Genomic DNA, 21312 nt, shown 5'->3' with positions numbered 1-21312 from the left:
AGTGCAAAAGGAGTTAATCATGTGCTAGATCTGAAGGAAGCCTTCGATGTCCTACGGCAGAACCAGATGGGGCTAAATCCTACCAAGTGTGCATTCAGAGTAATCTCTAGGAAGTTCTTGGGCTTCCTAGTATCGCAAAGGAAGATAAAGGCAAACCCCTCTAAAATTGAGGCCATTCAAGAAATGCACCCTCCAAAAAATAGTCACGAAGTTTAGAAGCCGACAGGGTGCCTGGCTGCACTGAATAGGCTCCTGTTCCGCGCTGGAGACAAGTGCCTTCCCTTCTTCAAGTTACTGAAAGGAGGAAAAGGACACCATCAATTTTGTTGTACAGAGGAATGCAAAGTGGCTTTTGAAGAAATCAAAGTCTGCCTGACCAAGCCTGTGATAACCTACTTTCTAAACCCGGTCTAATTAACCGCATTGACTTGGTTTGATCATATAAGAGCTGAACCGAAGAGAACCGACACAGGTACCATATGGAATATGATAGCAAGGGTGACCTTGAACTCGGATTGACCTGACGTTACCGAGTGGGTACCAAGTGTAATACATGCACCTAAGCCTTGCATTTGCACGTGCCATGAGGTCATGTACAAAAAGTGAAGGTACGTACAAGTATTTGTGGGTGCTAACGTAATCTAATATTATGTGAGAGTTTATTCCTATTGAAGCCCACCTGAGATTTAACCACCTGAGATAGCCCACCTGAGATGTACCCACCTAAGATATACCCACCTGAGACGTGTCCACCTGAGATATACCCACCAGAGATGTACCCACCTGAGATATACCCATCTGAGATTTAGCCCACCTGAGATAGTCTACCTGAGATTTAGCCCACCCGAGATAGCCCACCTGAGATTTAGAAGATATTTTGGGGGGGCCAAGTATAAAAGGGGGAGACATTAATTGTCTTTTCCCTCATTAATGTTAGTTAGCCGGTGGGAGAGTAAAGAAGAGAGAGAAAGAAGAAGAAAGAAAAAGAAGAAGAAGAAGAAGAAGAAGAAAGAAGAAGGGAAATCGACCATAGAGCTTCACCACAGCTGGGTCCTGGTATTTTGAGCCTAAATTTATGATCATCTCATCGAGGCCTTTAATTTGAGGTAGGTATTACACACATTCCAAGGATTCTTAGGAAAACCCCATCCTTAAACTCTCTTTTTTATTTTTAGAAAAAAACTCACTTGAATCTTGCTAATCCTACTTGGATAATCAAATCTAAGGTATAATGGAAGGTGTGTATAATGAATTTTAAGGACTTGAAAAGAGTGTTAGTAAATATCTAGAGTATTTGAAGGTTCATGAGCAAAAGAAGTGAAATTTGAGGTTTCATTGGTGTTCTTGAAAAAAGTAAGAATCTTCCTTTTCTTTTGATTTGACCTTAGATCTAGGTTAAGAATATGTGATTGGACCTTAGACAAGTGATTTGAATCGCCAGATCATCCCCAAATAAGTTCCCCAAGTCAGAGGAAAGTCAGGAATGATGTTGAAAAAATTTCGTTCAAAGATTGGGGTATTTTTACTCCACCTGTCTTCTGGTTTTAGCCCACCGAAGTTCCCAGAACTCATATTCTGGGCTCTGGAGTAACCGACAGGCTGAAACCAGTGGGCTACAGTCTTCTGGTTTTAGCCCACCTGAGTTTTCAAAACTCAGTTTTTAGGTTTTGGAGTAACCGGTGGGCTAAAACCAGTAGGCTACCCTAGCCCACCGGTCTTCAAGTTTTAGCCCACTTAAGTTTTCAGAACTCAGATTTTAGGTTCTAGAGTAACCGATGGGCTGAAACCGACGGGCTACATAGCCCACCGGTCTTTGGCTCTAGCCCATCTGTCTTTTTAGAAATTCCCAGAATTGGTCCAAATTTGATGAGTAACCCCCATTTATGATTCTAAACCCGATTTTAATGTTCAAACATGATGATTTTGACACCAATTTAGTGAAATGATAAACCATTATGTTCATGATAAGTTACACCCAATATACGCATACCCACATGTCGGATCTTTTTCGTATCGGGTACAAGCACCATGTACATATACAAATAAGTGGGGAGTGGATTCTAATTTAAATTCAAAATGTTATGCATCATTTAACATGTGTTAGCCTAGCCATGTCATCATATTACTTGTGTGTAGACTAGACATCACTTATGTCATATCACGCATTATATGTGTATTTACATAATATACTACACTTTGCTTTGTGGCGAATATTTTTTATGTCTTGATGTATGTGATGGAAGAATTTCATTTGGACATGACGTATAAGCTAGATTAGATGTCGTAGTCAGCTTGAAAATGAGTGCATGGTGGCACGTGGTATAGGACGCAGTGCCATCGTGTAATCATACTATACTCATGTAGAGACATGTGGCTATGATGTGATTTACCCTTATGTTATGACTCTTCCCAACAGGGGTTTACATGTTGGGGGATCACTGGAGAGAAGCATAGGGGTTACGATTGTCAAACTCCTGCAGCGGTTAGAAGTATGCATGGCTGATCACTAGGATAGTCGATAACCCCAATGATATATTCAGAGGGTCAATCGTACTGCTTTTATTTCTAGTGGAGTCACCCATTTACTTTCTGTCATGTAAATTTATCGAGAGTCGGTTTGTATTTTAAATTTTGGTACCAACGGTGGGCCTTCTCTGACAACCCTATGGGCATATCGCAGGATGGAGTTCGCTGCTCGTACCCAAGGTATACATGCACTGTGATTGTGAGTAGCACAAAACCTATGACCTAGTAATGTTATTAGGCTAATAGGGTTAAAATGAATTACATATAGGCTCATATGTATGGTGATTGTTTGTATGGTTTTCCTTATGTAGTCTTCCTTTCCAATTATTGGGCTAGTGAGCTCATCCCACATGCACAACTCTTTTCAAATGATTTTATAGGTTATCTTCCTAGCAATCAGAAATCAGGCCCCATTGCGAAGTTTTCATCTGAGGACTGGTGGATCCTTATCGAGTTCGAGCACGGTGCCGATTGCACGTGCAAGGATTGTGCTGCATGCCAGCTGTCATTCCTGGGTGATTCTTTTTTATTCTTTTGATGTACTCTCTTTTGTTACTTGATGCTTAAATTGTTGTATTTTTATATGTATATATCATGCCTTCGGGCCCAAATGTATATAACTTTTATAACTCAATTTGGGTACCAAGTATTTGAAAAATAATTACAGGTATTATTATGAATAGGTCTTTCGCTGAAAATACAGGTCCTATTTTAGATTAGTAGATGTATGATGTATGCCAATTACTACATTATTGATCCTGGCAAGTTTGTGAGTTAACCGGTGTTAACTCGGTCACCGGCTTGGCTTTGTGCAGGCGAGGTGTGATAATAGTGGTATCAGAGTGCGATGCTCTGTCTGCCTATAGCATACTGCTTAGACCTTATAGAAAGTATAATGGATCTGGGGTGGGTGAAGATAAAAACCTTATGAAAAAATTAAAAGCTTTAAATTTAAATGTAAAAATTTGTAACCATTACATTCATGGCATGCATGCGTTATTAATATGAATCCTAGGTAACTAGTTTTTGAAATTTTCATAATTGAATTTACTTGGTAGTGAAAGTTTTAACAAAATTTTGGTAGCATAAAAGTGTAAAATGAGAAAAATAAAAAAATTTCAAACATCAAACCTGATGGATAACAAGAATAATAAAATAATAATATATAGAGGCTATGTCAGCGACCATCAAACCACGCAGTTTAATATAAGCAAACCATTCAATAATTCATAATTTCTATCAAGATCACAATTTAAACTTTAAATACATAAAATGAAATAAATTACAAAATGAATCACAGATGCTGTCATTTCTTAAAGTCATACCAATTCGATCACGTAAGTAAAGTATAAAAATCAGCTATGAAACCCACAATAGGTAAGACTGTCAAATAAAGCTAAAAAGTCAAATAAAAATGACAAGTAAAAGGTCAAGAGAAGATAATAGGTCATCAGTCTAGAGCACTAGTCAGAGTCAGAGTCAGAGTCGGAGCTAGAGACATCGAAAGGCTCTCTTAAGTGGATCCGAGAGTCGATGTCGAGGCACATGTCCCAATGAGTGAATTGATCATAGAGGCACACCACTCTCCTCTGTACACGACAAACATCTGCGGAGATCACCCTAGAAGAGTGGTACATATCTACATGGATAAGTTGGCACAGCTCTACATGGTGTACCAGTGAGTATTTTATCAGACAGAGACCCGAGATTTACCTCCAGATTCTGGAAAGGTTTTCAGCAAGCCTTGGGATCACAATTGAATCTGAGTACGGCTTTCCATCCACAGACAGACGGATAGTCCGAGCGGACAATACAGATATTAGAAGATATGCTTCGAGCCTGTGCCATAAAAATGAGTGGCAATTGGGAGGAATATATACCTCTTATGGAGTTTGCTTACAACAACAACTACCAAACTACAATTAGAATGGCTCTATACGAAGCACTATATGGTAGAAAGTGCAGAACTCCTCTATACTAGGATGAAGTAGGTGAACGTCGAATGCTTAGACCAGAAATGATTCAGATGACATGTGATAAAGTCGATATCATTAGAGAAAGAATTAAAGCAGCCCAATCATATCAAAAGAACTATGCGGATACTCGTACGATGGAAATAGAATTCCAAGAGGGAGGGAAAGTGTTCCTCAAAATATCTCCTACCAAAGGCTTGCGTAGATTTCACAAGAAGGGTAACTTAGATCCGAGATATATTGGGCCATTTGAGATTTTGAAGCGAGTTGGAGCAGTAGCATACATGTTGGCATTACCACCTTTCCTCAGCAGTGTTCACTATGTCTTCTATATATCCATGTTGAAGCAGTACGTTCATGATCCATCCCACTTACTACTTGTGGAATCGAAATACTTAGAAGCTGATATGACATATAAAGAACATCCGATTAAGATCTTAGATCGAAAGGTGAAAATCCTCCGCAATCGCTCTATTGCTTTTGTGAAGATTCGATGGGTCAATCACCCGATCAAAGAGGCATCTTGGGAGAAAGAGGATGATATTCAAACCTTGTATCCTCATCTTTTCAGATAACCAGGTACTACAATTTTGGGGATGAAATTTTCAAAAATAGGGGTAATATAATATCCTACTTTCTAAACCTGGTCTAATTAACCGCATTGACTTGGTGATCATTAAGGGGTTGAACTGGAGAGAACCGACATAGGTACCACATGGAATATGGTAGCAAGGTTGACCTTGAACTCAGGTTGGCCTGATGTGACCGAGCGGTTACCAAGTGTAATACATGCACCCAAGCCTTGCACTTGCATGTGCCACGAGGTCATATATAAAAATTAAATATACGTACTAGTATTTGTGGGTGCTAACAAAATCTAATATTATGTGGGAGTTTATTTTCATTGAAGCCCACCAGAGATTTAGCCACCTGAGATGTACCCACCTAAGATATACCCACCTTAGATTTAGCCCACCTGAGATAGCCCAACTGAGATTTAGCCCACCTGAGATTTAGAAGATATTTTTGGGGGGACAAGTATAAAAGGGGGAGACATTAATTGTCTTTTCCCTCATTAATGTTAGATGGTCGGTGGGAGAGTAAAGAAGAGAGAGAAAGAAGAAGAAAGAAAAGGAGGACGAAGAAGAAGAAGAAGAAAGAAGAAGGGAAATAGACCATAGAGCTTCACCAGAGTTGGGTCTTAGTATTTTGAGCCCAGATTTATGATCATCTCATCGAGGTCTTCGATTTGAGGTAGGTATTTCACACATTCTAAGGATTCTTAAGAAAATCCCATCCTTAAACCCTCTTTTTGATTTTTGAGAAAGAACTCACTTGGATCTTGCTAATCATACTTGGATAATCAAATCTAAGGTCTAATGGAAGGTGTGTATAATGATTTTGAAGTATTTGAAAGGAATGTTGATGAAGATCTAGAGTATTTGGAGGTTCTTGAGAAAAAAAAGTAAAATTTAGGGTTTCATTGGTGTTCTTCAAAAAGAGGTGAGAATCTTCATTTTCTTTTGATTTAACCTTAAATCTATGTTGAGAGTACGTGATTGGACCTTAGACAAGTGATTTGAGTCTCCAGATCATCCCCAAACAAGTTTCCCAAGTCGGAGGAAAGTCAGAAATGATGTTGAAAAAATTTTGTTCAAAGACTGGAGGTATTTTTACCCCTCTTGTCTTTTGATTTTAGCCCACCTGAGTTCCCAAAACTCAGATTCTGGGCTCTGGAGTAATTGGCGGGCTGAAACCGGTGGGCTACATAACCCACTGATCTTCTGGTTTTAGCCCACCTGAGTTTTCAGAACTTAGTTTTCAGGTTCTGGAGTAATCGACGGGCTACTTAGCCCACTGATCTTCAGGTTTTAGCCCACTTGAGTTTCCATAACTCAAATTTCAGGTTCTGGAATAACCGGCAGGCTATATAGCCCACCGGTCTTTGGCTCTAACCCACTTATCTTTTCAGAAATTCCCAGAATTGATCCAAATTTGATGGGTAACCCCCATTTATGATTCTAAGCCCGATTTTAATATTCAAACATTATGATTTTGACCCCACATATAGTGAACTGATAAACTATTATGTTCATGATAGGTTACACTCAATATACGCGTACCTACATGTCGAATCTTTTTCGTACCGGGTATAAGCACTGTGTACATATACAAGTATGTGGGGAGTGACTCTGATTTAAATTCAAAATGTTATGCATCATTTAACATGTGTTAGCCTAGCCATGTCATCATATTACTTGTGTGTAGACTAGACATCACATATGTCATATCACACATTGTATGTGCATTTACATAATATGCCACGGTTTGCTTTATGGCAAATATCCTTTATGTCTTGATGTATGTGATGGAAGAATTTCATTTGGACATGACATATATGCTAGATTAGATATCGTAGTCGATTTGAAAACGAGTATGGTGGCACGTGGTATGGGACGCGATGCCATCGTGTAATCGTACTATGCTCATATAGAGGCATGTGGCTAGGATGTGATTTATCCTCGTGCTACAATCCTTCCCAACAGGGGTTTACTTATTAGGGCATCATTGGGGGGAAGCATCGGGTTACGATTGTCGAACTCCTGCAGTGGTTAGAAGTATGCACGGTTGATCACTAGGACAATCGGTAACCCTTGTGATATATTTAGAGGGCTGATCGTATTGCTTTTATTTCTTACGGAGTTACCCATTTACTTTCTATCATTTAAATTTGTCGAGAGTCGGCTTACATTTTAAATTTCGATTGCAAAGGTAGGCCTTCTCCGACAATCCTATGGGCGTATCGCGGGATGAGATTCGTGGCTCGTACCCTGGGTATACGCGCATTGTGGTTGTGAGTAGCACAAAACCTATGACCTAGTAATGTTGTTAGGCTAATAGAGTTAAAATGAATTGCATATAGGCTCATCCGTTTGGTGATTGTTTGTATGGTTTGCCTTGTGTGGTTTTCCTTTCCACTTACTAGGCTAATGAGCTCATCCCATGTGCATAAATCTTTTTAAATGATTTTGCAGGTTATCCACCTGGCCATCAGGAGGCGGGCCCCACTGTGGAGTTTCGATCTGAGGACTAGTGGGTCCTTATTGAGTTCGAGCATGGCACCGATTGCAAGTGAGAGGATTGTACTGCATGGCTGCTGTGACTCCTGAGTGATTTTTTTTTATTCTTTTGATGTACTCCCTTTTGTTACTTGATGCTTAAATTATTATATTTTTATATATACATATTGCCTTCGGGCCCAAATGTATATAACTTTTATAACTCAATTTCGATATCAAGTATTTGGGAAACAATTACAGGTATTATTATGAATAGGTTTTCCACTGAAAATATAGGTCCTATCTTAGATTAGTAGATGTATGTTGTATGGTAGTTACTGCATGGTTGATCCTAGTAGGTTTGTGAGTTAACCGATGTTAACTCGGTCACCGGCTCGGTATAGTGCGAGCAGGGTGTGACAAGGCCTCCTCTGCTGAACCGGCCAGAGCCAAAAGAGGTGTTACAACTCTATCTTGCTACTTCCTCAGTAGTCGTCAGCATAATTCTCATAAGAGACCCAGAAGCTTTTCTACTACGTGAGTCACATACTCCTGGATGCAAAAACCTGGTGCTCGAGAATGGAGAAGCTTGCATTAGCACTGGTCGTGGTAGCTAGGAAGTTGAGACCCTACTTCCAAGCAAACACTATAGCTACACTGACAGATCAGCCACTGCGGAAGTCACTTCACAACCCTAGCATAGCTGGATGGATGGTGGGCTGGGTTGTTGAGTTAAGTGAGCATAACATAGTGTTCCAACCAAGAAGTGCAATCAAGGGTCAGGCACTGGCTGATTTCTTGGTAGAATGTACACAGACCTAAGAAGAGATAGTGGCGAAGGTCAAGCCGAACAGAAAGTGAAAACTCTTTGTTGATGGATCCAGCACCACAATAAGGAGTGGCGCAGAACTTGTGCTGTAGATCCTAGAGGAATTCGCAATACAATACGCCCTCAAATTTACATTCCTGCAACAAATAATGAAGCATAATATGAAGCCTTGATAGTGGGAATCAGACTGGCAAAGGCTGTAATGGCAGAGGATCTGGTTGAACATAGTGACTCACGGTTAATTGTGAACCAAATCAATGGGCAATATGAGGCCAAGGAAGAGAGAATGGCTAAATATCTAAAAGAAACGCGTCGTTTGATTACCAACTTCAACACGTTCGCAATGGTACAAGTTCCATGGGAAGAAGATACGGTGGCAAATGCCCTCTCCAAACTAGCTACAATAGAACTCGGTGACTGCGTAAGCTCGGTATATTTTGAAGTACTGGACAGACCTATCTATGAGCAAGAAGTGATGTGCAACAATACGAAGTCAGCCGAGCATAGCTGGATGGACCCCATTGTAGGCTATTTATGAGATGGACATCTCCCAGAAGATTAAACAGAAGCAAGGGCAGTTAAAAGAAGAGCAGGCAACTACACTATCCAAGGAGGACTACTGTACAAAAGGGCAATATCTTGGGCTCTACTGAAGTGCCTACCTCCAAGCCGAGCTGAAGAAACACTCCGAGAAGTCCATGAAGGAATTTATCGGGGGTACATGGGAGGAAGGGCATTGGCCTACAAAGTGTTGTACAAAGGATTCTACTGCACAAAAATACAGCAAGATGCAATAAAGTTCCTCTGGCGATGCTTTAAGTGTCAAGTACACACCCCAATACCATACATCCCTGCTACAGAACTTAGCTTCATAATCTGTCCAATCCCATTTGCGATGTGGGGAATGGATATCCTAGGACAGTTTAAGAAAGGCAAGGGTGGTGTCTAGTTCTTGATTGTTGCTATTGATTACTTCACAAAGTTGGTGGAAGTGCGTCCCCTAGCAAAGATCACTAAGCAGGCAATAGAAAAGTTTGTAAGGGACCATGATATATATCACTATGGTGTCCCAAAAGTACTAGTCATAGACAATGGGCGACAATTCGACAATCAGAAATTTAGGCTCTTTTGTAGTAATTTTAACATTGATTTCTGAAACACTGCGATAGCACAACCCCAGTCGAACGGTTAGGTAGAAAAGGCCAACCACATACTTCTGGATGGAATAAAGAAGAGGCTTGACAGGGAGAAGAAGAATTGGGTTGACTAGCTTCATAGTGTACTTTGGGCATACCGTACCTCAGCTCGAATCCCTACAAAGGAAACTCCATTTCGATTGGCATTCGGGACTGAAGCCTTGACCCTAGTAGAAGTGATCCAAGCTTCATTCCGATCAACAACGTTTGAAGCATCACAGAAAGAGCCAGGGCTTTAAGTAAACATCGACTTTATCGATGAAGTTCGAGAAGAAGCCCTAGTACGAAATGAAACCTACAAGCGAAAAGTGCGACAGTATCACAGTCGAAACGTCCGACCATGAGGATTCATAATAGGTGACTTGGTCCTTAGAAAAGCAGTTGTGGTGGACCCGAGAAGTGAAGGCAAGGTAAGCGCGAACTAGGAAGGCCCGTACATAGTCTCCAAAGTGGTTCACCCCGATACTTACCACTTGCAGACTCAGGGGGTATGGCTATACCAAGAGTATGGAATGTTGAAAATCTCAAAAAAATTTACCAATAGATCACATTGAAGTCCCCACGACCGGGCGTTAGTCTTATTGATTTTTTATTCTCAGCACCTTAGTTTTCATATTTCAATTATTAAATTTCATTCACAGAGAGGATTGGACTCTATTTCGAAGCAATGTATTTGTCATAAGTGCATGCCACATATCAATAAACTAAGAAACTTCTCTTAAATATCCAGCTCGTTTAAGACCGAGTTCAGCTTGACAATGTCTAAGACCGAGCTCCAACTCGGCACCACTAAGACCAAACCCAGGTTTGGCACCTCAAGACCTTAACATCTAAGGCATAAAGACCGAGTTTTAGCTCAGCAGCATCTAAGACTGAGCTCCAACTCGGTACTACTAAGGCCAAACTCAAGTTTGGTACCCCAAGACCTTAACATTTAAGGCATAAAGATCGATCTTCAGCTCGGCAGCATCTAAGACCGAGCTCCAGCTCAGCACCACCAAGACCAAACCCAGGTTTGGCACCTCAATACCTTAACATCTAAGGCATAAAGACCGAGCTTCAGCTCGATAACATCTAAGACCAAGCTCTAGCTCGGCACCACCAAGACCAAACCCAAGTTTGGCAACTCAAGACCTTGACATCTAAGGCATAAAGAGAGAGCTTTAGCTCGGCAACATCTAAGACTGAGCTCCAACTCATCACCACCAAGACCAAACCTAGGTTTGGCACCTCAAGACCTTAACATCTAAGGCATAAAGACCGAGTTTCAACTCGGCATCATCTAAGATTGAGCTCCAACTCGGCACTACCAAGACCAAACCCAAGTTTGGCACCCCAAGACCTTAACATCTAAGGTATAAAGACCAAGTTTCAGTTCGGCAACATCTAAGACCGAGCTCCAGCTCGGCACTACCAAGACCAAATCCAAGTTTAACACCCCATGACCTTAACATCGAAGACATAAAGACCAAGCTTCAGCTCAATAGCATCTAAGACCGAGCTCTAGCTCGACACCACCAAAGCAGCCTCTTCGCCTGCCCGATGTGAAATTACGGCACTGTGACACTTAGCAAAACCAGTGCATTTCGCTCTGAAGGTATGGTGCACTATCCCAAAAGTCAACCGCTTTTAATGCTCTAGTTGTCCGAATCGAACTGCTAGAGCGGGGGGCTGGTGATGAGGGTAAATCTCCCTGACCACGGCATGACTAAGGAGCGTTCAAACTAATGCTGCACTGCCACCCTGGCCCCTTATCAAGCTGAACTACCACCTGGCCTCTCATCAGGCCGAGCTGCCACCTCGATCCTTTATCAGGCTGAGCTGCCACCTCAGCATCTCATCAGCCCAAGCTGCCACCTCGGCCCTCATCAGCTTGAGCTGTCACTTGGGCCCTCATCAGGCTGAGTTGCCACATTGGCCCTCATCAGGCCGAGCTACCACCTCGGCCCCACATCAAGCCGAGCTGCCACCTCGGTATCTCATCAGCCTGAGCTACCACCTCGGCCCCCATCAGCCCGAGCTTCCACCTCTACCCTCAATAGGCCGTACTACCACCTCGGCCTCTCCTCTGGCCGAGTACCACCTCGGCCCGGCATCATCAGGCAAGGCTCCCAGAAACGTGCTCTCATCCACTCCTACATTCAAGGAACGTAATCCCTGATCACAAGGACGAAACTCTATCCACTACACATTATCAGAGGCATCCACCCCTCCTATGGCTGGCACTTTCGAGATAAGAGGGGAATATTCCCCCAATATACCCTAGGATCTGGAATATTCCTAGCATCAGAGAGTCGTTCCTTTCCAGGACTCCACACCTAGTAGGACCCTCCACGGACTTTCCCTTTTCTCCACTCCATCAGTAGTCTATAAATACCAAGGCAAGCCTCCATTGTGGGGATCGATCACTTCTTTTAACTGAAAACTCTCTTGAGTATCTGCTGTGGAAATATCTAACTTAGGCATCGGAGAGTCTCCCGTCGGGTCAGCCCAGTTCTCCCCTATCTTCTCTTCTATGCAGATCGACGGAAGCATCAGAAACTGCAAGGAGGATTGGCTGGTCAATTTTTACCACATCACAGTACTTAAAAAGGATCTTAGATTGTTATGGTGAAATAGTTATGAGAAAGATATTCAAAGCAGTAGTCTCCTCTTGCAACATCATCATCATCATTGATCTCATCACCAATGAATTTAGAAAATATTTGTTATGGTGAAATATTTGTTTTCACCCAAAAAAGGGCATCTCAAGAAGATGACCTTTTTTGGGTTTTAATCAATAAGAATGGGTACATAAGGATTATTTTAATTTCTTTCTTATTCTTAGAAATAATTTTGTTTCTTCTATTTCTTTTCTTAGGTTAAGTCATAATGTTTTGTATGTGCAGCACAATTTGTGTTCGGAAGCTCATCAAAATGGTTAGGAAATTATATTTGATTGTTCATATTAAGGAAGCTCTAGCTCCTAGATCCATCAAACTGGCCACCATGTGATCCGTGCATGTTTAGAGTTACTAGACCGTCGCCATAATGATATATATATATATATATATATAGTGTAGCTCTCTCTCTCTCTCTAAGGCCCTTAACTAATAAATTTGATTGTGCAGACCATATTTGAAGTTGCCAAAAGAAGTTGTCTCAATTTGGCTGTACATTCACAAGGTTGCCTTACTCTCAACACATGCATTGATCATATGATAGAAGACCATAAAAGAGAGCTCCTAGACATTATCAAAGAAAACTCAGTTTTCTTGGCACAAGACCCTTATCGGTATGTCTCACATCCTCTATTCTTTGATATTCTATGGCTTTGTTTTTTGTTGGGGTTCTTCACACAAGGTAGTAATAATCCTATGATGGGCGGATGTGAGCAGTCCGATGTGAAGACTTATAAATACTTTCTCCTTAATGGCTAGTTAACTGGTTTTGACTTTCCTGATCAATTTCGATAAGTTAATGTACTTGTGATTTTCATTGCTTGTAGGAACTATGTAGTGCAGCATGTACTAAGAATACACTACCCGGGTGTCAATGGGAGAATATGTCATAAGCTTCAAGAATTCTATGTGAGGCTCTCAATGCAGAAGTCTGGCAGCCATGTAGTAGAGACATGCGCAATATCTGGTGGGATAGTATATGTGGTCAATGATCTTGTTCAAGGTGAAACTTGTTGAAGTTGCAAAGAATCAGTTTGGAAACTATGTGATCCAAACAGTTCTAAAGGCGACCAAGGTGATTCTACTATATATATATATATATATATATATATATATATATATATATATATGAAGTGGGTTGATACTGAAACTACAAACTTGATGCCCACCATGGTTCAGTCTTTGAAATATCCTAGGTTTTCATTTAAAAACAGTAATTTGTTTTTATTAGAGTTCAAGGGGCTATTGGTCATTCCATAACAGACCCACATAGGGGTCAAGTACGGACCCACGGAGGACTAAAAACCACTAGGTCAAGGTTTTTTTAACCTTTTACACTTTGTCTATATCAATCCATTGATATGGGATCACCCCTGGGATCGATCTGATCCACTAGATTCTGCCCGATCTGATCCGATTCATTAAACCATGATGATGTCCACTTCTAATTAATTTTAAAAACTATTTATTAATGCTATTATATAAATTATCTTGATTCTAGTACTCTATTAATATAATAACTCATTTTTACATAATTTTCCCTTTTTTTTTTTTTTTTTTTTTTTTTGACATTACAGGGTTCATATCTTCGCCTTTATCTGAGACTTGAAATCGCCCTACAGCCACATCTTGCAGAACTCCAGTACCATCCAAATGGAAGGAATGTTTACAATTTGATCAAGGAGGGGATTAATACTCCTTTTAATGGCAACAAGCAGGTTTACTGGCAGTACTGTTGAGCCTTCATTGGTGGACCTCCAAAGTTCTTCAGGCCAGGCCGGCTTCCCATCTTCTAATTTTCCCTCATTGTAGTAGTTGAAATGTATCTTTCTAATTTTTTTTTCTACTGTTGTTTTATTGCACTGCAATGTTAGTACAAAGTGGGAAAAGTGGATGAAGATGAAGAATGAATTGTAGGAGTTAGTACAAAATGATACGTTATGTTTGTTTCTTGAATATGACACAACTTTCAAATTTCAATATGTAGTTTCAAAGATAATCTCCTTATTCATGAATTAAAATTTTGTTTGTTTTCTTCAATATCATACGTGGGTTGGCAAGTGTGATTTTAAAAAGCAGAGTTAAGATCCCCTGCACATACGTTCATCTCAATGTATTTTTTAATTGTCAACTCTTGTTCCATTTAGTTCATTTAAAAGGTGAAAAATGGTATTTATGAAAATAAAGGGAACAGGTGTTTGGACGTGAAGTTTACATCCAAGCGAACATATGTGTAGAGGATTTAAGCTGAAAAATAGAAATAATTTTTCCCGATTGCTGTGTACTCTATTGTGGTTAGTTGTCACAACATGCCCAACAAAGGCCCACGGGCCTACTCACCAGCCCATTGACTTAGGCCATTGGGCTAAACAACGGTAAGTTTCTACACTTTCTACAGTCCATTTTCTAGAGCCTTCTACCATTATGTTGGGTAGTGTAAAGAAACTTCTAGAGGCAAAGAATGGTCTAGAGTAAGGATGTGAATTTCAAATCGAAACTGTTTACTGAAATCGAACCAGGCTGTTTACACTGAAACCACAAACCATTTAGTAAATGGTTCGGTTTAGGTTTCAAGTTTATGACCGATTAGTTAAATGGGTCGGGTTGGTTTTAACCGTTTAACCCGTTGGTTTCAAACCAAATTGACACCGTGAAAATCAAACCATTTAAAACTTCAAAACCGATCCGATTAGCACGTATAACAATTAAATATTTGGTTGTTTTAACAAAACATAATGGTTTAATTTAGTGAAGAATTAAGGACCATAGAGGTTGTCCAACATTCTATTCAATACTTTACTCATATTATGTAGTTATGTAATTAAATCATTGCTTGTTTAATGTCTCATTTAATTTAATACAAGATTGAAACGTTTATCAACAAAAACAAATTTTAGTAATCATGAGAATAAAGTAGCAAACCGATTGCTAACCGTTTAGAAACTGCGATCAAAACCATAAAATTGACACTGTTTAAAAACCGTGGAACATAAACCATTTACTAAACGGTTGCGGTTTCAGAAAGTGCAACCGTTTAGTAAATGGTGCGGTTTTGATTTTAGCCAAATAAATATGAACCGAGCCAATTAACACCCTTATTCTATGTTACACTCATGCCCTGACTCGGTCTAATTTGAACTATTGCGCTAGGTCTCGGATAAAAGATTGGAAGCACAGTCGGGTTTTGGCTCATGGCCGCCCATTACCTAAGGGGGAGAGATGACCCCAAGCATTCGTGCATCGCGTGTCAATCTAACTGGAGGATATTCGTACCTTCCAATCCCAGACGGTGAGTGACCCGACCCCTCAAATACAAATCTCAACACGTATCGGTGTTGCTGAAAGGCCTTGAGCAGGGCCAAAGGCAACCACCCGTGTAAGACCAGCTATAGGACAGGAAGCTGTATTGACCACCAGAAATATGCCACCGAATCCACTAGGCCTGAATCCGGTGGGTTGTTTTTGGTGAGTATAACAGGCTGGTGTTATGGTGTTGACGCCCATGGGTCTCGCCACTCGTGTCGTTAACAATCGCAGATGATCCCAAATCATCCCTCACATTTTTCTCGTGACGTGAACTCATTTTGAACCTAAGTGGTCGAGTTCTTAGGCTCCGAAAGTCATATTAATCTAATCGATCTGAATAGGGACCAGCCAAACAGACCCTAAGGTCCACTTTAACTCATAAGTTAGAAATGAGGAATTCATTTCCTCATTTCTTCTTTGCCCAAACGTAAGAGTGGAGAGGAAGGAAAAAGAAGAAGAAGAAGAAAAAGAAGGGGAACGGGTTTTACCTTGGTGTCGGCTGCTGGCTAGTCATCGGAATCGCTACCGGAGGTAAGTATAACCTCTCATACCACTCTTTCTCTCTCTCTCTCTTCATTTTGACCTAGGCAAAGCTAGGTATGGATGGAATCTTAGTGTACAAATCATGTTGAGGTCGTAGAATGCATATTCTAACCTCCCTGTGTTCTTACCGAGCTCGAACCAAGCCCAGTGAGCTCTAACAACAAGTATTCCCAAATGACCAAGTAGGGTTTTGATCATTCGATCGACGTATCTCCCAAATGGTTCGATAGAATCGGGATTTTATTGGCTTAGAATGATGCTAGGACATCCCCTACAAACTCCACGGAACAAATCTTGGCGATTGGGCCTGAGCCGAAAAGCCCTAAAATTGGTAGACTGTTCTGAACCACCACCTGAAACAGCCCACTGGATCCATTGGGTCTACTTCTGGTGGCATATTTTTGGTGGATCACAGAGGCTTGTAAGCTCTCTATCAACACCACCAGAAACAGTACTGATATTTTCGATGGAAATATCCTGTTTTCGATGAGTGTTTCCAGTGACAATACTGTTAATGGGAAACCCTGACTGTTCCATTTTGGGGTGACCCAAGTGGGTCCCTCCTAATATTCCAGATACGTATTGATGTTCGATTTCCATTGTATCTAGGACAGTGACGCACACAAATCTTGAAATCGAAATTGAGTTGGTCGATCTGTGGCTGTACTTGAACCCTAACATACTCGAACATAAACCAAATGAGGGATGGACTGTGTTTATTTTGGAGTGTTTATTATTACTAAATTGCTCACATGCTTAGAATTACATTTTTAATTGTAATTGCTCAAATACAATAATGATATGTCATATGTTACATTTGTCATTTTACAATATTGATATGAATTGTTATTGAATTGTATGACGGGATCCGGTGTGGCCGAGGTGGTACCGGTACCCTGATCGCCATGTGTTTGGTTATGTGTGTGAGACAGAATCCAGCGTGGCCGAGGTGGTATCAGTGTCATGATTGCCGTATGTATGTTGCATTCATGCATTGATTATATTCATTAGAGTTAGTTGTAGTCGCGCGTTACACTTTGTGGCCAAGGTCTCACTAGTATCGTGTATCCCGAGATTGTATTTGGAAATAGATGCTCTTCGAGCTCGATGATTGGTACCGGTGTCACGTAGTCCATACTCAACTGTGATATGTATGCTAGATTAGGTAAACGGTCTCGGGTTTCACTTTATGGCCAAGGTCTCACTGGTATCATGTATCCGGGACTGTATTTGGAGATTTATAGCTGAGGTCTTACCAGTATCGTGTAATTCATACTAACTGTATCAATATGAGGACATTTAGCATATATGTGGTTAGATATCACTCTCTATGCTACGAATCATTGCCAACAGGGGTTGAGCTATTGGATAACTTACTGTGGTATGTTCGATGTGCCTTTTCAGAATGCCACACCCGTGGTATAATGTGATTGTTTCCACAGGCGCGAACCTGTCCGACGTGGCCGATGTTGTACTAATGTCTTGACTGCCAAGAGGGGGTTATCAGGGATTTTTTGGGTGACCCATGGACACATATGAAGACCGGCAGGCTTCTATTCATGGCTAGGGTATGTATCCTTACATAGTTGATGGTGGTTTCGAGACGAAAGATACAGCCTAATGCGCTGTAGTAGTATTTACTAGACTTAGTTTGTATTGTTAGGTGGATAATAAATAAATGAACTGCATCATGAGCATCATGGATTATGTATTTAATTTTCATAATCATGCATCATAAATTATTACTACTATTGTCTTGCTTGGATGTGCTTGACCCCACCCCTCACTGAGCGTGTTGGAAAGCTCACCCCATGCATACACCTTTTTTTTAGACGATGATGCAGGTACTATGGTGCCGATGGTTAGTGACCTAGTATCTTCTGGGTCAGAGTATGGTGTGAACGACTGGTGGATACCAGAAGCAAGAGAGCACGATCAGGACTGTGCTTGTGACCACTGTGCTTACGTCGCACCATGAGATTGTACATCATACTTTGATATTTTTGGGTATAACTATAGATTGTATATTTTTTGGAGATTATATTATATGTCATAGAAGAATGTAACAAAATAACTCGGTTATTACTATTATAATACCATTAGACGTTTTTGCATTTTATTTATGATTCTGCTACTATACTCTGATTCTGTTGCTTAAGTGGGTTTGTGATGTGAGATTGTGAACATGTTAAGGTACTGCTATCAGAGATCCTGATAGGTTTGTAAGACAAGTATATGTCTTACTCACACCATCGGTATTCTAATAGTAAGTTGGGTCTACTGGAATTGGGGTGTGACAACTTGGTATCAGAACGTGAAGTTCTGCCTTAACTCACAATCTTGACCGAACCATGACTTGGGAAAATTAGGATTAAATAAAAATCTCAAGACAACAATAATAGAAATTACACAATTAGGAGACAAATATAGGTGTTAAAGTCGTTTCATTATAATAGAGAATTTGATTACACAGCTTACACTTTCATAAAAGTTAAAGTATGGAAAGCAGGAAAGCCTAACTAGCCTATAGACTAGGAATGTAAATGACAGAAGAAAATGACATAAAATGAAAGTTCAACTAAACCTAAAACATCAAACTAAAGTAAAACATGGAAAGGGAAATCCTAAAAACTACAGTGGCAAACATGCCACTACTCCTGCTGCTATTGCTATTGCTGCTGCTGGTTCTGTCCTTGGCTCTGAGCCTAGTTTAGACCATGCATTCCTAGAGGAGGCCCCAGAATACCAAGATGAAAGACCATCGTCTGCATCTATGCCTCTAGGGAGGCCACTCTATTGTCCATAAGACAATAGGTCTTGTCTCTACTATAAACGGCCATCTATGCTCCTCACCAGTGATGTGGTGATGTCTAGGCGAGGCATAACATCATTAAGACCATAAGGCCTCACACCCCTAATGCCCCGAGAAGTAGAAGCAGTCATAGAACTCATAGCCTGAGGATTAGGTAGTGGAACCCCACCAACCCCAGCAGCTTCTCCTCTTGCACTACCAACACCTTCACCAACATCACTGGCACTGCCACCCTCTGCCTCCATAGGCTGCACACTTGCCTCTGGATCAAGTGTCACCTCCCTCATTTTTATGATCATTTTCCTTAGGGAATCTTGGTTAAGTCTGTGACCTCTTCACCCAAGCGTGCCTCTCCCTCCAAGTCCACCCCAAAGCGACGAAAGATGTCAGTCAGTATCCTCCCATAGCACAGGCTCCCCACTTGGTGATCCACCCCCTCCAAAGGAATTACCATGGTCCATATAAGGAGGTAAGAAAGACATATCTGTGCCCCCATGTACACACAGTAGGTCATATAGGCTTGCAGTGCGGATACCTTATCATAGTGTCCACAAGTGGGAAGGACATTCAACTGAACCACACAATAGATGATCTTTGGAGTAGTAAAATAGTTGACTGAACGATTCCATCCCTTGGCCTCCTTAGTCAGCATGTCATTTATCTCCTGAAAGGTATTAGGACTCTAGAATTCATATACTGGAGTCCAAGGCGGGCAGTACACTAAGTCACCAGCATTGCTGACCATCAGGATATTGGCCAACTACCCCTTATCAAAGGAGATCTCCACCCCCTTCACATAGGAGGTGATCCGCATGTCTTCAGTACCCAAGTTCACGCATTACAGGTTGGAGTAGAATAACCTGACCAGTGTAGGGTAGTAGTACTTGTTAGGTTTCAAGATGCCGTACCACCTAACTTCGTCAAACCGTTGGTGGAGACGGAATGCACGGAAGTCATTTGTCCTCACATAGACTCTCGTGTCCATGTTGTGGTGCTCAAAGAGTTCCCAATAGTCTCTCCTAGCCACAGAGCGAAACAAGACTGGGTTGAACTGACCGGCGGCGTCTTGCTCCTCTTGTTCAACGGCACGTCGGATAGGTACATGGCATCCAGACATTGTTGCAATATGATTCCTAAGGATTTAAGAATAAAACCTTAGTTCAATGGCTGAATGTAAAGTTCATAGAGAAAAAAATCACAAAACTAGGTTACAGAGAGGAGAAACATAACTTTGGTGCGAATGTGGCACCCATCGATCACGAAATAGTGACAGGAAGGTAGGGAATGGGTTGAAAAGTTCTCCTTGGCCATTTCCACACCTTTTTCACAAGTTAGAATAGGATTTTGTACAATGAGACCCAAACCTAAGCCTATTCTAAGGGCTAATAACCCAAACCCTACTTGGGCAGACTTCAAAGGGGCCTTCTTTGAGAACTATTTTTCCAAAAGCTTTTAGGATCGGAGAGAGTGAGTTCTCTCAATTGGTTCAAGGTTCCCGGTCTATGCTCGAGTATCAGCAACATTTTGAGGAGCTATTCCATTTTTTTCTGGGCATCTCAGAGGTGATAAAGCCAAAGTAAAGAAGTTTGAGAAAGGGTTAAGGCCAGGTATTGGGTCAACCATTATTGGGTTGAAATTGTAGACCTATGCTGAGGTGGTCCAAGTGGCCAAGTCTATTGAAGACTAGCATAGAGATAATTTCACGACCTAACAAGGAACGGGAAAGAGGCTAGTGGGATCTACTGATTCCAGGGGAGGTAGCGAGCCTTTCCAAGAGCTTTATACCAACCCAACTTCAATGCAATTCAGGAAGCTTGAAGCTAGTTAGACTTCCCAGTCCTCCTGATCTAGTGTTGTGTCTCAGTTTTTTGGATCGTGCCCGAGGTGCTTTCATTGTGATCAGCAAAGCCATATGGGGAGGACATGCCCCCACCGAAGGCTAGGTGATGCACCATACACTATGCCACCTGGGCCCTGGTAAACATATGTGGCCCCTAGACTAGCACAACTCCCACAGGGCCAGAGACCACAGGGTAGAGTATTTGCTATGACTGCAGAAGATGCTGAGGCTGCACCCGGTGTAGTGATAGGTATATTATTGTTATCATAATTGCCTGCACGTGTTATTTGACTCAGAAGCCTCACATTCGTTTGTGTCACCGACATTTACAAAGAAGATGAGAATTCCACCTAAGGAACTAACTCAATGTTTGACAGTGAGTACCCCTATAGGGAGTGTAGTAGGTCTAAACTATGTGTATGAGCCTTGTCCAGTGACCATAGGTGAACATGAGTTAAATGCTCACTTGATCGAGTTGGATATGACCGACTTCGATGTGATTTTAGGAATGGACTAGTTGTCCGCATATAGAGCCAGTGTGCTATATGCAGAGAAAATTATCATTTTC

The 21312-nt window shown here is 41.2% G+C and overlaps 1 protein-coding gene across 2 annotated transcripts; it reads left to right on the top strand.

Annotated features, from left to right (window-relative positions):
* Positions 1 to 960: 960 nt before the first annotated feature.
* Positions 961 to 14237, top strand: LOC122080817 (putative pumilio homolog 8, chloroplastic). Of its 2 annotated transcripts, XR_006140916.1 has the most exons (5): positions 961 to 1106; positions 7535 to 7693; positions 12694 to 12857; positions 13071 to 13318; positions 13821 to 14237. XR_006140916.1 is itself a non-coding variant. In XM_042647675.1 (4 exons), exons 1-4 carry the CDS (start codon positions 12099 to 12101, stop codon positions 13850 to 13852), a joined length of 417 nt encoding a protein of 138 aa, XP_042503609.1. In that variant the 5' UTR covers positions 12064 to 12098; the 3' UTR covers positions 13853 to 14237. The 2 variants fall into 2 exon arrangements, 1 of the variants encoding a protein (XP_042503609.1); XM_042647675.1 differs by lacking the exons at positions 961 to 1106; positions 7535 to 7693 and adding an exon at positions 12064 to 12143 and having other exon boundaries at positions 13071 to 13246.
* Positions 14238 to 21312: the final 7075 nt, after the last annotated feature.

The sequence above is a fragment of the Macadamia integrifolia genome, chromosome 6 (assembly GCF_013358625.1).
Source record: "Macadamia integrifolia cultivar HAES 741 chromosome 6, SCU_Mint_v3, whole genome shotgun sequence".
Taxonomy (NCBI): domain Eukaryota; kingdom Viridiplantae; phylum Streptophyta; class Magnoliopsida; order Proteales; family Proteaceae; genus Macadamia; species Macadamia integrifolia.
Note: the sequence above shows the minus strand (reverse complement) of the source record. Positions and strands in the feature narration are given on the sequence as shown.